The sequence below is a fragment of the Copadichromis virginalis genome, linkage group LG8 (genome assembly GCF_057382275.1).
Source record: "Copadichromis virginalis isolate Kocher_CV1m ecotype Utaka linkage group LG8, C_Virginalis_male_GT1.1, whole genome shotgun sequence".
In the NCBI taxonomy this organism is placed as follows: Eukaryota; Metazoa; Chordata; class Actinopteri; order Cichliformes; family Cichlidae; genus Copadichromis; species Copadichromis virginalis.
This window is the reverse complement of record NC_140625.1, coordinates 6,472,121-6,487,242: the sequence shown is the minus strand read 5'-3', so window position 1 is coordinate 6,487,242 and position 15,122 is coordinate 6,472,121. Positions and strand designations below refer to the sequence as shown.

The 15,122-nt window shown below is 41.2% G+C and overlaps 1 protein-coding gene across 1 annotated transcript; it reads right to left on the bottom strand.

Annotated features, from left to right (window-relative positions):
• Window positions 1-6,633: 6,633 nt before the first annotated feature.
• wfikkn2b (WAP, follistatin/kazal, immunoglobulin, kunitz and netrin domain containing 2b) lies at window positions 6,634-9,731 on the bottom strand. The gene is made up of 2 exons (XM_085467193.1): window positions 9,308-9,731; window positions 6,634-8,802 (listed from the first exon to the last, which is right to left on the bottom strand). The coding sequence occupies exons 1-2, from the start codon at window positions 9,491-9,493 to the stop codon at window positions 7,258-7,260; spliced, it is 1,731 nt and encodes a 576-aa protein (XP_085323319.1). The 5' UTR covers window positions 9,494-9,731; the 3' UTR covers window positions 6,634-7,257.
• Between the last annotated feature and the right edge of the window lie 5,391 nt (window positions 9,732-15,122).

The following is a 15,122-nucleotide window of genomic DNA, read 5'->3' as shown; positions in this document are numbered from 1 at the left end:
ATTGCGGAGTCCGGTACCTTGTCCGATAGCCAGGTTTCTGTGAGGCAGATCACGCAGCAGTCCCGCATCTCTGGCTGGAATGAGATCCGTGCCCGAAGCTCGCACAGCTTGTTCTCCAGAGACTGCACATTAGCCAGTAATAAACTGGGTAACGATGGTCTGTTAGTGCGCCGTCTCAGTCGAACCAGAACGCCAGATCTTCTCCCTCTGCGTCGGCGTTTGTGGCCTCCAGGGCCAGAGAACAAAGGCGTCTCAGGTGATATGAATGGGGGGTCTGCAAACGGAGCGTCCGTGTTGCAAAACTTGAACTCCGGAAAGTTATAAGAAAGACCGTCTTTTATGTCCAGTAAGGTTTGTCGGTCGTACACAAGGAGACATGTGCTACTCGCGAAAAAATGAAGGAAAAGTAAAATTAAACACAGAAAAAAGCTGTTGCTTGGGGGAGCTCGCGACGAGGCTGCCATACTCGGCGCCATCTTGGATAACAACTTGGGGTCAACTTGAAAGAAAGGCAGACATGTAATATAAAAGTGAGGTCCGAGTTCAAATATGAGATGATATTTGACTGTGCAATGTGATATTTAGAATCCCCATATACCAGTATTATTTCCTAAACACAAACACAGGCAGTAAAGATATTTTATGAAAGTTTGAACTTTTTTGACCTTGAAGGCGAGGTCAGAGGTCAAATATAACACGATATTTAAGATCTTTATACACTACATTCTATATGTTGACAATAAACACCACACTTGTAGGACTCTACAGGGAGTGCAGAATTATTAGGCAAGTTGTATTTTTGAGGAATAATTTTATTATTGAACAACAACCATGTTCTCAATGAACCCAAAAAACTCATTAATATCAAAGCTGAATGTTTTTGGAAGTAGTTTTTAGTTTGTTTTTAGTTTTATCTATTTTAGGGGGATATCTGTGTGTGCAGGTGACTATTACTGTGCATAATTATTAGGCAACTTAACAAAAAACAAATATATACCCATTTCAATTATTTATTTTTACCAGTGAAACCAATATAACATCTCCACATTCACAAATATACATTTCTGACATTCAAAAACAAAACAAAAACAAATCAGCGACCAATATAGACACCTTTCTTTGCAAGGACACTCAAAAGCCTGCCATCCATGGATTCTGTCAGTGTTTTGATCTGTTCACCATCAACATTGCGTGCAGCAGCAACCACAGCCTCCCAGACACTGTTCAGAGAGGTGTACTGTTTTCCCTCCTTGTAAATCTCACATTTGATGATGGACCACAGGTTCTCAATGGGGTTCAGATCAGGTGAACAAGGTGGCCATGTCATTAGTTTTTCTGGCCAAACTGGTGGCAAGTGGCATGTTGGCAGCTGCACGCTTGACTTTTCTCAGTTCATGGGCAGTTATTTTGCGCCTTGGTTTTTCCACACGCTTCTTGCGACCCTGTTGACTATTTTGAATGAAACGCTTGATTGTTCGATGATCACGCTTCAGAAGCTTTGCAATTTTGAGACTGCTGCATCCCTCTGCAAGATATCTCACTATTTTTGACTTTTCTGAGCCTGTCAAGTCCTTCTTTTGACCCATTTTGCCAAAGGAAAGGAAGTTGCCTAATAATTATGCACACCTGATATAGGGTGTTGATGTCATTAGACCACACCCCTTCTCATTACAGAGATGCACATCACCTAATATGCTTAATTGGTAGTAGGCTTTCGAGCCTATACAGCTTGGAGTAAGACAACATGCATGAAGAGGATGATGTGGACAAAATACTAATTTGCCCAATAATTCTGCACTCCCTGTATTTCTGTGTTATGAGGCTTTTTTAAGTCAACCTTGAAAACTTTGGTGGATAAGATAAATTTAATGGAATGTTAACATGACCCCACTCTGCACCCTGTAGAGGTGACACACACACACACACACACACACACGCAACTGCTACCAAAAACATAACCTCCTTTGTGGCGGTAATTAAAGCAAAGGACCAGAACCTCTTGCTACAAGCCTCATTCACTCAGTCATCCAGCACTTTTATTCTGTTCCCAAGTCTAACAGTTAGGCACGCACCCACATGTCAGGAGTTCAGTATCTTGTCTAAAGATGATTACAGTAAACATGCAGACTGGAAGAGGGAGCAAATCACATTGCTTTCTATGCCACCATTGCGCTTGAATGGAGTCACATTTCCCTTATTGACCCTTAACAAGGGAATGTAGTTTTCAATTTATTGTGCACAAAACTTTCAGATTACAGGGAAATGGTGTCTGCTGTTAAACATTTAAGTGACTACAGCAGAATCCTGATGTAACAACTTGAGCGTTTAGATTAAACAACATCAAAGTACAGAATGTGTGGAGAAAATGTGTTATCATATTTCCATACATTTAATATATTTAGTTTAGATTGGACTTTGTGTTGGTAGCAAAGGAAAAATCTGAATGAAAACAAGCTGCAGTCAACACCAGAGGATGCTGTGGTGCATGCAACCTCGTCAAATACAGAACCACATAACCGGGCCAACACACTGAGATCCCCACACTTCTGTCAACTAGGTCGTCCCTACGTGACCTGGGGGGAAAAAAAGACATGTCTGTCACAGCTCAACAGTTGCCTCAAGACACTTTATATTGTAGGATAAAAACCTTACAATGATAGAGAGAAAACAGAACAAAGCTAAATAGCATTTTTAGATTGAGATTTTAAAAAAAAGAATATAAGCAGAAGCCTTGACAAATGCCGTGATGTGAGGTAATCTGTTCCTGGCCTGGACTCGGTGATTGCCTTTTCAGACATCATCATCAGAGAGTCTGTCACATTTGACAAAGAAGGGCCTGTGGTGAAACACTTCGCTCAAGGCCACCTATGTTTGTGATTCAGGGTAGTGACAGCATTTAACAGTCGCTTCAGCTTTAGATCAGCTACCACCTACCAGCTTCAGACCTTTCAGCTGCTCCTGCTCCAGGATGATATACTGCCACGGAGAGCCCGTTCATCTCCAGTCAATGCGTGTGAGTGGCCACTGTATCTTCTCAATAGACATTCGAAATGATATAACCATAACAGATGCAGGTCATGAATCAAAGGTCTTAAACCACCCGGCTAGCTGATCTGTTCCACAGGTGCTACTGTCCAAATCTGCTCTGGATAGACAACGTGAAGGCACCGCATAGATGTACACACAGAGAGTGTAACCGGCCCTGCTGTCCTAGTCTCCGTTCCCTGTGCTGTCCTTTCTCCCTGATGCAAGTCTACATCTGAGACTCACGCAGACCACACCGACTATTCCGGCCTTGTGTGAACCGAGCTTGTGAACGCAGTGACCCCATCAAATCAGCAAAGCCAGAGAGAAAGCAAAGGGGGGAGAAAAAAATACGTGAGTGAAAATTCTGTACAGCATATCAAAGCATAACTCTTGTACCCTTTCAGTTGGCCCAGCTCAAATTAGAACAGCATAAAAGTCTGCGAGTGCCTGAAAACTAAGGATCACACATGTTTCAAATATGCTGAATTTTAATTGATAATAAATTGTGCTTTTGTAGACCTCAGACGATGCATTGAAGTAGTTAAAGGTGTTTTTTTAATGCACATAGGTTGGAAAATGAGAAGAGAAGAAAAATAATTGATGGCTTTTGCGGTTCTTTTAAGGGATTTTTTGTTTGCTTGTTGAGCTAGTTTCCTCAGATGAACTGTTGGTTTTACCTGCTTGGCCTTAATCCAAACTAAATTAAAGGGACAGTAGTGTGGGTATGCACTCATGAGGAAAGCATTATGAAGAACCCTGACTGTTATACTTGGTCCTCTGTGCACCACTGAAACAGTTTTGACCTGTCAGCATGAAGCTATTGTGGTTCAAATCTTCATGCACATAACCCTGATATGCTTCACTTACAGGACTCTCCACTACTGACTGTGAAAAACGCACAAGCATTCCCATTTTGGAGACACTATGATGTAGTTACCTGGTTTGTGCATTGTATCCAAGCTCTGCGAAGGTTCATGATTCAAACCCTCACCTTTCTATGTAAAGTTCTGGAGTGTTAAAAACTGCCTTAAATATTAAAAGAATGTGCATTACTGGGTGAAAAGTGGTTCTGGCTGATAGCTGTGAAATCAACTTTAGCATTCTAACTCATTCTTTCACTATGCAATCATTTGAGTACTTTTCTTTTAATGATAAACCCTCTTCTTTAATGCAGATTTTCAGTCTTTATCTTTTTGTCCATGTAGAATTGGTCATTGATGTAAAACTATGCAGACAAGCAAGTACCACTATACCCTGGTGACAACCACACACATACAGAATAATCCAACAAAAGATTTGAATATCATGGTAATTTAGACCTTTCAGTGACTTCTTTGAACTGGTCTTTTTCTTGGGTGGAATGACCGACATAATTCGGGCTGGATACTTGACCATTCATCTTGGTAGAATTTGTAGAGCCCATTTTAATTACTTGGTTTACAGTTAGCACACTCAAAAAAATTTCAGTGGGGTTGAAGCAGGAGCTTTGGGAGCCATTTCTTAATAACTGCAGATTCTGAGAGTTATTCAGTACTTAACCAAGTTCTGGACAAAAACCTTAACTGCTGCCCTCAGATGAGAATAAATTGGTTAGGATGTTCAGGAACAACCAAGGAACCACCTGCCAAAAATCAACACCTTCAAGCGTGACTATAATGTGCAGCTGCCCATATGGATGAGCCAAACGTCTTGAGAAAACTTTAATGGTTGCATGTAACAAACAGTGAGCAATTTGGTCACAATGAGAAGACCTATATTTGGAGGATGAGTAAACCTGAGGCTTTCAAACCTAAGAAAATTAGACCAACTGTCAAACATGGTAGTGGTAGCATCACGCTCTGGGGCTGTTTTGCTGCCAGTTGTACTGAATATTGTTAGAATAATGAAAAAGTGGGGCTACTTCCATGTCCTTCAACTTCATGTCAAATCAACAGCTAGTTGGTTGAAAGTTTGATTCAGTTTGGGTGTTTCAACAGAAAATGATCCCAAACAAACAAAACTGGTTTGGAATAGATAACAACAATTAGCTTCTGCAGTGGTCTTCCCAAAGCCCCAACCTCAACCCTACTGAAAATGTATGGACTAGGCTTAAAAGCCAAGTCTGAACAAAGAAAACCAACCAATTTAAATTAACTCTACAAATTCTGTCAAGAAGAATGGTCAAATATCCAACTAGGATTATCCCAGAACCTCATTGATGGCTACTAAAAGAATGTGGTCAAGGTGAGTCTTGCTAAGGGAAATTTAACCAAATCCTGCTTTTCACCTTGTGTGGATTGAAGAAAATCCAAAATTTCAAACTTATGCACCAAGCAATCGAGCAATACAGTTGAAAACAGCTTTTGCTAGCTTTGCTTGACTCCTTAAATATACATTAAGAAACATGGCTGTTTTGTCTTGTGCCTTGAAGCCCTTCTTTGCAATGTGCAGAAGTTAGGGAATTATAGGGAGTAAGCAAAACCACTATGTAGCTTATGAGAGTCTATGTTTCAAAACTTAAAAGTATCTTGTTTTGAATTGATAATTTGCACAAGATGTGGAGGTGCCACCCTGCACTCCCCTGTTACACCCTTTTTGTACAGCTATACTTGCATATAGAGGCCCCAATCTCCGTAATTAAGTCCTTTAATCAGTTATCAGGTATATCTAATTAACTTGTATTTCTAAACGGCCATCTTTCCAAAATAGCATTTTGATCCATACAGTTAGTTTGCTTTTAGTTGTCAAAATCTGGAAAATCTGCAAAAACATACCAAAGATTAAACTATCTTTAGATCAGCTATGTGAATGAAGCAGTCAAACCCACAGACCTCAGTGTCCTGAGGAGTTGTCTGTAATGTCATCCCGTCCATAGTGGATGGGATGAGGGATTGAGAGATTCTAAAATGAATTAACAGCGTATCAGAGAGCAATAAAAGGTTGGCAAACTTTGTGTTTGTGTTGTTTATATCACTTTCTGATGTGATCCAAGGTGCTGCAGATCTAATATTTTTCAGAGTCTAGAGACTCAACAGCTGCTGAAGTGCAGGTCTGACCTCCCGGGGGGTTTTGCCAGTAAAGGAACACCATACATGGGCTGATCTCTGCCTCCATCACCGCTCTGGATGGGAGAAACAGAATCTCATCTGGGAAGTAGAACACCCTCGTCGAAGCCCACCAAGGCCTTTTCCTAGTAACCCAGAGATGCCGGCTGGCACGGCATGAAACACATAACTCTTGTATGGGAGTGGATCTGAGGTTTACGGCCTGGGATCCTTACCCAATTAGGCTGGACCATGGAGGCAAAACAAAATAGGGTGAAGTTTTTACAATGCCACATGGGTGTTTGGAATGGATGGGTTCTGTTTGGAGGTTTGCAGGGATGAGGAGGGGGGCAGGGTGGACTGTGGATATGCTATTCCCAAGTCTCTTTTATCACAACCTGTCAGCGGAGCTACACAGGTACAGTACACAGAGAAGCTGCTGTCTGTCATCACAACAGGTACAAAGGCACCAAATCTGGTTCCGCACTCCTGTTAGCCTTAAAAAGTAAAAAGTAAAAATTATGACTGTGCCCTATAATCCCTCATAATATGGTGTTACAAGACAAGAAATGAGGAGGAAAGAGAAGATCCCAAATGTTTATTTTCTTTATACATTACACAAAATACAAAAGTCCACTTGATTTCAGAGAGGATGTGAGGTACAAAATCAAAGACAAGCTTCCATGGTAATAAATACCCAAGAAATAAGAGAAGGACGATATAAAATGAGCAGCTGCTTTGGAGAAAATGTGGTAAATAGAATATTTTACAACTCATTCTTTTGGATGAAATCTATGCAGTCATACTGCATATGCAGTATGGCACATGTCCTGGTGTGCCACACCGAGTAAATGTTAGGATGTTAAAAGTTCCTGGTCACATAACAAGTATTTAAAATGGAGAGTTCAAATTGTTTCATGCTTTGATGCCAAACGTCTACAAGCTATATTTCTGCATAGGTCAGAGAGGATATGAGGGAGGGCAGAGTAAGGTAACTCTCCTGTGTTCACTTACATGGCATTTGGGTTAATAACTCCAATGGCTGGACAAAGAAATGCTTCCCTGCAAACTGACAACACAAAACATAAACAACATCATAGTGAAACATTAAGAACTCCAAATGTAGCTAGAATGCTCAAAAGATCTCGACAGTACTGTGGGCAATGTTCAGAATATAACAGCTTAACATTATGTACAGATATTAGCCCTACTGAGGGCTGTTGGTGATCGCTTTGAGAATGTCACATGTGTTCTTAGAGATGACTTCTTTCAGTTTCCGTACCCGACGAGGGCTAGATGCTCCCACGTAACTCTCAGGCTGAAGGATGGCCATGCCATCGCTGACATTGCCCATGATGATGACCTGGCCCTCTGCAGCAGCAGCTGTGATGTTGGGGCATGGGCAGTTCCAGTCCATGTTGATAAAAGTGACCTCAAGGGGCTCCTTGCCAAAGAAGCGGAGACCCATCTTCTCATCTTTGAAGATCTCCTCCACAGTCACGAGGGCGTGGCCTGAGTCTTTCTCCTCTGTCAGCTCAGACATGCGACCCAGGATGACGAAGTCGCTGCGGCAGAAGCTCGTCACCATCTTGCCTCTCGGCTTGCAGGCCTTGCAGTTTTGGTTTTTGGGGAAGGGGCACATCTCCTCGCAGCCTTCTTTAGATTCAAAGTTGTTGTCATTTCCTTCACAACCGCCGTAAATGAAGGACTGACACTGCTGTAGGGTGGTGCTGTACGCCCACCGCGGCTCGTATGCCTTGCAGGGGCCTTGCAGGGTGGGGAGCCCACAGGGGCCCGACAGTTCTGGACCACAGCACTGCATGCACTCCTCGTATGTCTGGAACACCTTCCTGGGCTGCTGGCTGCTGTTGTGGCAGTGCGTAAAGGAGAAGCAGTTGTTGGATTTGGACTCGTAGTACCAGCTGACTTTCTGCAGCTCACTCCCACAATCATCTGCGCTGTCAAGGGGTTTCAGACATTCGTCAGGCAGGCAGCGGGTCTGGTTCTTGGGTTCAGGAGTTCTGTGTAACTCTGTGGGCAGCACAGTGAATGGGTGTTTGGCTTGCACTAAACCGGATGGGTTCTGAGCCGTGCAGGTGTAGACCCCTGAATCGCGCAGCTGGGCGTTATAGATGACAAGCTGACCGATGTTTGTGACCACCATGTTACCCCTAACATGATTGGGCCTCATGAGAACCCTCTCTACCCCATCAGGCATCTGCTTCTCCCATGTGATCTCAGGCCGGGGGCGACCGATGATGTCACACAGGAAGCTTGCCGTTTCCCCGACATTCACAGTCTGTGGAGTGGGGCTGCTGATCAGTACAGGTGGCTGAGGCTCGGTGGTGGGTGGGATAGTCGCCTGAAGGGTCGCAGTGGTTGGCCGGAGAGTGGTCACCTGGGGGAGAGAAGGGCTTGTGTTGGGCCACATCAGATGGAAGCGGCACGTGACAACAGTCAGGGTGATGCCCTTGGAGCACGCCTCTGCATCCATGTAGCACTTGTTGTAGTAGGTCATGCTGTCAGAGGCGCAGGTAAAATGTGGCTCCTTCTCACAGCGGTCCCGGCATTTGCACACCGGCTGACCGTCCCAGATGTCGCACTCAGAGCCCTGCTGAGTGCACATGAAACCGGCGCAGGTTGCTTCCTTTGGCATTCCCACGGGGCCCTTCTTTCCATCCACATAACGGGCTGCCACACAGCTTCGATTCCCACACACATTTTGACAACACTTCTCATAGGACTCGCACTCCTGCAAGAGGAGAAGGGGGGGGGAAAGGTGCTTTGAATCCAAGATGGAACAAAACTAAACTTTCCATGTGAGATATAAACAGTTAAAAAAGTCAAAAGCAACTTACATACCTAAAACAGAAGCAGCTGAAAAATAACTACAACTAGAAAGAGTCATGCATGATATGATATTTACAAATTAAATAGAAATAAAACAGAAATATTGCACCAGTAAGGCACATATTCTAATAAAGTAAATAAATGTGTAATTGTTCTTTTTCTACAGTCATAATTACAGAGTCTGTCATCATTTTTGTGCACTTGTATTTTGAGTTTAGTCAATTTGATAAAAAACAAAACCAAGGACATCAAACAATGTGGCACACTACCATCACAATAATATAGCTATCCTGACTTTTCTTTCTTTCTTTTTTGTTCACTCTATTTGAAAATCCCACATGCACTATTAACAAAAAATAAAACAAACCACGATAAGCTTTCATTCCAAGTTACTGCCATGACATTACCTGGTCAGATTCACACTCTCGTGTGCAGGTGCTCATGGCGTCTACCCACAGGTTGGGGTTCATATCATTGGGGCAGATCCCCCCGTGCGTATAGTCAATGTGGGTCAAAACTCCGACCTGGAGCTCCATCCACACTGACACACACGTCAGGAACCAGATCCAGCGCGGAAACAGCATCCACCACATCTTCAGAGCGGCGCGCAATTCAACAAGTGCTGAAAGTTAAAACAACCAAACGAACAAAGTAATGTGTGTTTCTGTGATCCGGCTGTAAATCAGTTGTTCTCGAAATAAAGGCAGGTGTGCAAACGAGTCAAAGCGCATCAGTCTCCAGAGTCCGTGCGATGTGTGTCAGTTGATAAATTCACTTCTCTATTTATACCACCAACCCTCCGCCATCGCTGCTAACAAGACGCGCCAAGTAACTCGCAAAATGACAGTTATGAGTTTCTCCTTAGATGTTGAAAGAAGCTTAAAAAAAAAGCGAAAAGCTGGCGGGGCACCTGCCTGTGAAAAGGATTGCTGGTAACCCCGTTTAACCCTTTGCGGTCCCCGCCGGCGCCAGGGCGCACCGTGCACTATGACGCACGGAATAAAAAAGTCTCAAAGGCATTTTTCAGCTTACAAAAAATGTAGTTCTTATTATTTAACGACTGCAAAACAGCAAAAAACACATGTTAACACACATTCAGACTGTTTGAATTAAAGCTGCGGTTCTTACAGGTAACAAGAAGTGATGTACTTTGCCTTTACATACTGTGAATATAGAATATTACTTATATCACACACACACACACACACACACACACACACACACACACACACACACACATATATAAGAAAAATGAGTCACTTTTACACAAAATAAAACGACAACAGCTGAAATAATGAAAATTTAAACGATTCATATTTTAACTGTTCATCATTTAAGCATATTTGCAACAGCTAAATTTATCTGGGTGAAATCATTTAGAGGATTTTTCTTTTCTTTTTTTTACAGATGTTGAAACTCATATTTTAACAAACACAATATGCTCTTGGAAAAGACTGCATTTTTAAAGAAAACAAAACCATGTCATAGTTATAATTTTATTCTAATATGCTTAATTTTTTCATTACTTAATATTAAAGACAACTGTTTGTAAAAATCTATAATGGGCCAAATAAAGGGAAATTGTGACCTGCAGTACTTTGTGATCAGCACTAATAAATGCAGTACATTTCCTTCAGGTTAGACATAATGATGATGTCGATAACAACAATTATAAACAGAATCCATTTCAATGTGATTGCATTCATTGGGATTCCATGAAACACACTGACGTAGCTGATTATATACTGTTCCTCACTTTAATAGACTTTCTGCACTGTGTAAAACATGATAACTTGCAGCCTGAGCTCAATAAAGCCATTTTAGCCATGTACAAGTTCATGCTTCTACCTGCTTGATACATTGCACACTCTGTGGACTTTTTCTTGTCTCTGTAAATGCATGCAATCTGTGATACGTGACTGGTGTTGCACAACAATCTCTATTTTCCACGTAGCACAGTTTTCCATTTATACAGTCCACATTCTTCAGCCGTCTGCATACATCCTACAAAGCATGTCTTTGTACACAGGATTACTTTGAATTTATGCAAATGTACAGACTTGTTCTTAAATTCCAGAAAAGAAAAAAAAAACGGTCTCTGAATCTTGGCTTGAGGACATTATTTGACAAGAACAAAGCTTAATTGGAGCACTGAAACAGGTTATCACCCAAAACGTAAGTACTCATTTGGGTTTGGGTTCATATCCAAGACTTAAAATAGAAAACATGAGTCCAGCTTTTCGTTCCTTAACAAGTCCGACTGGCAAACCAGCAGAGGTGAGATGAGGACAGTGCAACTCAAAAACGGGGAAAAAAAATACTTTGAAGGTGTGCTCTGCAGTGGGCGTGAGAGTTGGCACCATGTTTAATGAATGAAGTTGTTATTATCATTTCTTCAGTCCTTTCCTGTGTAAACCGTTTCCTCCACAGTTCAGCTGAGGACAGGGTAGCTATTAGACTGCCTTCCAGTGCAATAACGGTGGACTCATGCTGAGTTTAAGTATGTGTGTGCAGGAGATTGTTTGTTCTTCATGCAGACATGGTGATTTTTGTGTAAACCTGTGTGCGTGTGTGTATGACAAGCTAATAAATAAAGCCTTGTTTATCTGGATCTTGCCATGCTCCGGATCCTGTAGAAGGATTATTTTAGGTCCATTTCAGTGCTAATCATAAAAAACATATTCCCATATTCTCCATGATTCACTATGTCACCTTATATTAGTGTTTACTGGATATGTGTTTGTGGTTGGGGCAGCTTACTGTACTTATTGTTATAGGATATTCACTAGGGGCAAAATGTGTGCGTGTACACAGGTGAAAATACCTGTCGCTCTCCCCAGGACAGAAAGAGTTACAAATGAGAGGTTTCATAATGAGGGAGGATTGTAAGCTGTTAACTGTTGTCAAACTCAGTAAGGCCAGACACATCTTGGGGCTACAAATAATAAGCTTATTTTGTAGAATCACAAAAATTCTCCAGGTGTCAGGAAAATTACAAAATCATGAAATGGCACGCCCTCGGGTGAGAGGTTATGTGAGGATTACAAGCTTTGATATCAGTTTTTTTTATTTAGACTATTAAAGTCAACACCTGTCAAAGTAGAAGAGACAAAACATCATCATAGTTTTTGAGATTACCCCAGTAATGAAGCTCAGCTGGCTGACATTAGACCTTTGGGTTGTACAAAAATTTTAAAAAGTATTTTGAAGAATTTAGCAACAGGTTGGTGAAGTAAAACAAAATCCAAAGAAACAACTTTGACTTCAGCATCTTTAGCAAACATCTGCATGTTTGGTTAAAGCGATATCAGCAGAAGTAGGGCATCTGGCATTAAAAAAAAGTATATATATATATACTTCGTTTTTTTTAAGAAATCTGTGCCAAATCAAACACTACACATTATCTCATATCATCATCCATCTGCTGTGGCGACCTTTAATGTTGTGGCCCCTCATTTACAAATGGTAAATGGACTGATTCTTATATATGCAGCCACCCCCACCTACACATCTACAGTGTATATGCCAAAAGAAGCTACCAGGAAACTGACTCTAGCTTTATATTACAGTAAAATCTGACTAATGTCAGCCTATTCATTTTTCAATTTAAAACCAGTTATGCATTTCTCAAAAATCTAGGCCTCTTCTATGAATTTCCTGACATCTGTGGGTGGCTTAGACATATCAAAAGAACATCTTGCTCTGTCTGGTACTCCGATATTGAGCAATACTGAGCAACATTCTGACAAGGCATCAAAAAATAACACTCAAACCTTCTTGCTGTATCACTGTTGTGCTAAAGTTGTTATTAATCTTCCTCTCACCTCTGGGTCCGATTCTGTACATCTGTGCCAATAGGCAGGGACCTTATCAAGGAAGCTGGCAGCACAGCTTTCATTCATGCCGCCCTATCAACATTTATCAGTTTTAGCATGTTGGAGACAAAGAAAGGTGTGTGCCAGGGAAAAATACTGAGAAATGTTAACTGCAGTGTTTCTGTGTGTGGGGCAAGAGACATCTTGCTGTAAGGAATCTAAGGTGAACTTCTCTTCTTTGCCCCGTCATGGTCTCTCTTCCTACTTTCTCTTAATCCCCAATCAGTTCTGAGAACAGACAACCCAATTTCCAATAACATATCCACAGAATCAATGTATAAAACAATAGAAAAAGCAACAAATCCCTCTTGATCCACAGTTAGGAAAGCTCTTACATTAACTCTCTTGTCTTATTAGATTTTAATTTATTGTATTTTTGTATTAGTTTCTACCAGCACTGTAGTAAAATTACCATATTTTTGCCTGTTAGGATACATTAAGGAAAAAACACAAGTTCCTTCAGTTGTAAGTGAAGAAGTTGGGGCAACAGTCACTTTCCTGGCTTGCTGACTGAGTGTGAGCACACTCTAGTGGATGGTTGGAATAATTACATAATGACTGGCACTGACGTTAGATTACCCCCCAAAAACTGGTGATTTGCAACACTGTCTCTTCTTAATTGTAAAAAAATAAATAAATCTTTGCTGCATCACTGTATAAATGACATTCACACAAAGCACAACTGAAACAGTCTTGTTTTGTTTTACCTGGAAAAAAAATTCCAAATATGTAAAAGATCTAATTTAAGAAATCTGTACTGACTACAAGGCTACATGGGAATGATTCATTAGCCACAACTTGAATGGAACAACCCTCTGGACATCATCAGCATACATTTTTTAAACTAAGGCTTCTCCAGAGTCACATAACCAATTATAGAACTGATTTGCCTTCCAAAGCAGTAATCCCTGTGACCACTGAGACCCCATTTGGATTTTTAGGCCGCTGTGTAAGATATTCTGAAAGTCCCGTCTGCATCCCTTTTTATCAGGTCAATGCAACCTTTGCTTAAAGGTTAACTCTAACAAGTTTCACTTCATATAATTCATCCACACCTGTATTCCCGAGTTCCAAACGGATTGACCCTGGTGCTGGTAACTTTAAAAGAACTTTCTGGGTTTCTTTTATTATCTTTGCCAATAAATATCCCCACAAAAATGTGGAAGAAAAATTAGTTGCACACTTCAACCCATGTGAGTAGTATATAATTGGTACATTTGCATGTATGTGCACACAAAAAGTTCCCACTTACATACTACTCCTAAATTCTACAAATAAGGTCTTCGAAGAACTCTCATCTGGTAGAAAAACCCAAGAATTAAACCATCCTTTTTTTTAAACCTATTAATATTTTGGTTTTTTTTTAAGGCTTTTCTGTTTGGTTGTTTAAAGGGGTGGGCTTTAACCCAACCCCTAACCCTAGACCAGGGGTGGGCAATTCTAGGCCTCAAGGTTTTAAATGTGTCCTTGATCCAACACAGCTCATTTAAACGGCTAAATTACCCCCTCAACATGTCTTGAAGTTCTCCAGAGGCCTGGTAATGAACTAATCATTTGATTCAGGTGGACACCGGCCCTCGACGGTCACCCTGAATCTGGTGGATGCTTTGAGATTAACTAGAATCAGACACTAAACAAAGACTCCTGCAGAAGCTGATATGATACATTTTCTTGCAATGGCGTTATCATTACTGATGATTTATTAAATCTTTATTACAAATGTCCCAAAAGATGATGGTAACCTTTCAGATACGCATTATGTTTTATTTTCTTCAGGTTTTTCTGTTGTTGTGGTGTTTCGGTCATGAAATGTTCTTCAGTGTTGTGAGTATGTGACGAGTTGCAACCAACAACAAGAACACTTGATATGAATGTGTAACATTTTAGACTTGGTAAGCAGGATTGGCTGGGCTTAAAATATGAGTAATTCTAAATATATTTTTCAGATAAACAAAAAACAAGTCAATCTTCCAACAAGCTGTTCAGTTTCACTATTGGGTTAGTGGAGGGACGTCAAACTCATCTCAGCCACATGCAGCCCACTTTGACCTTAAGTGGGTTGGACCAATTCATTCATTTCCATAGCGCCAGACGACAACTGCCGCCGCAACCAGTGAAGCTTCCCTTCCCAGAACTTTAGCTGCACAAATTAAGGGCCTCTATAATTCAGGTTTTTCTGCATCACAGAGAAGTTGCTGTAGAAAATGAAAGAAGTTCAGAAAGGCTCTTTGGACTTGTAAGAAATATATGGGTAAAACTGCAGATAGGGTTGTGGTGGCTCTTAAGAAAATATAGTTAATATAGTCCTCTGGGTTTTATGTTTGACACACCTGGGCTAGAATAACCA

Excerpts from the sequence above, each read along its gene's own strand:
- wfikkn2b (XM_085467193.1), bottom strand. The coding sequence starts at position 9,493 with ATGTGGTGGATGCTGTTTCCGCGCTGGATCTGGTTCCTGACGTGTGTG. Across the intron at positions 8,803-9,307 it reads GAGAGTGTGAATCTGACCAG|GAGTGCGAGTCCTATGAGAA; the intron begins GTAATGTCATGG and ends CTCCTCTTGCAG.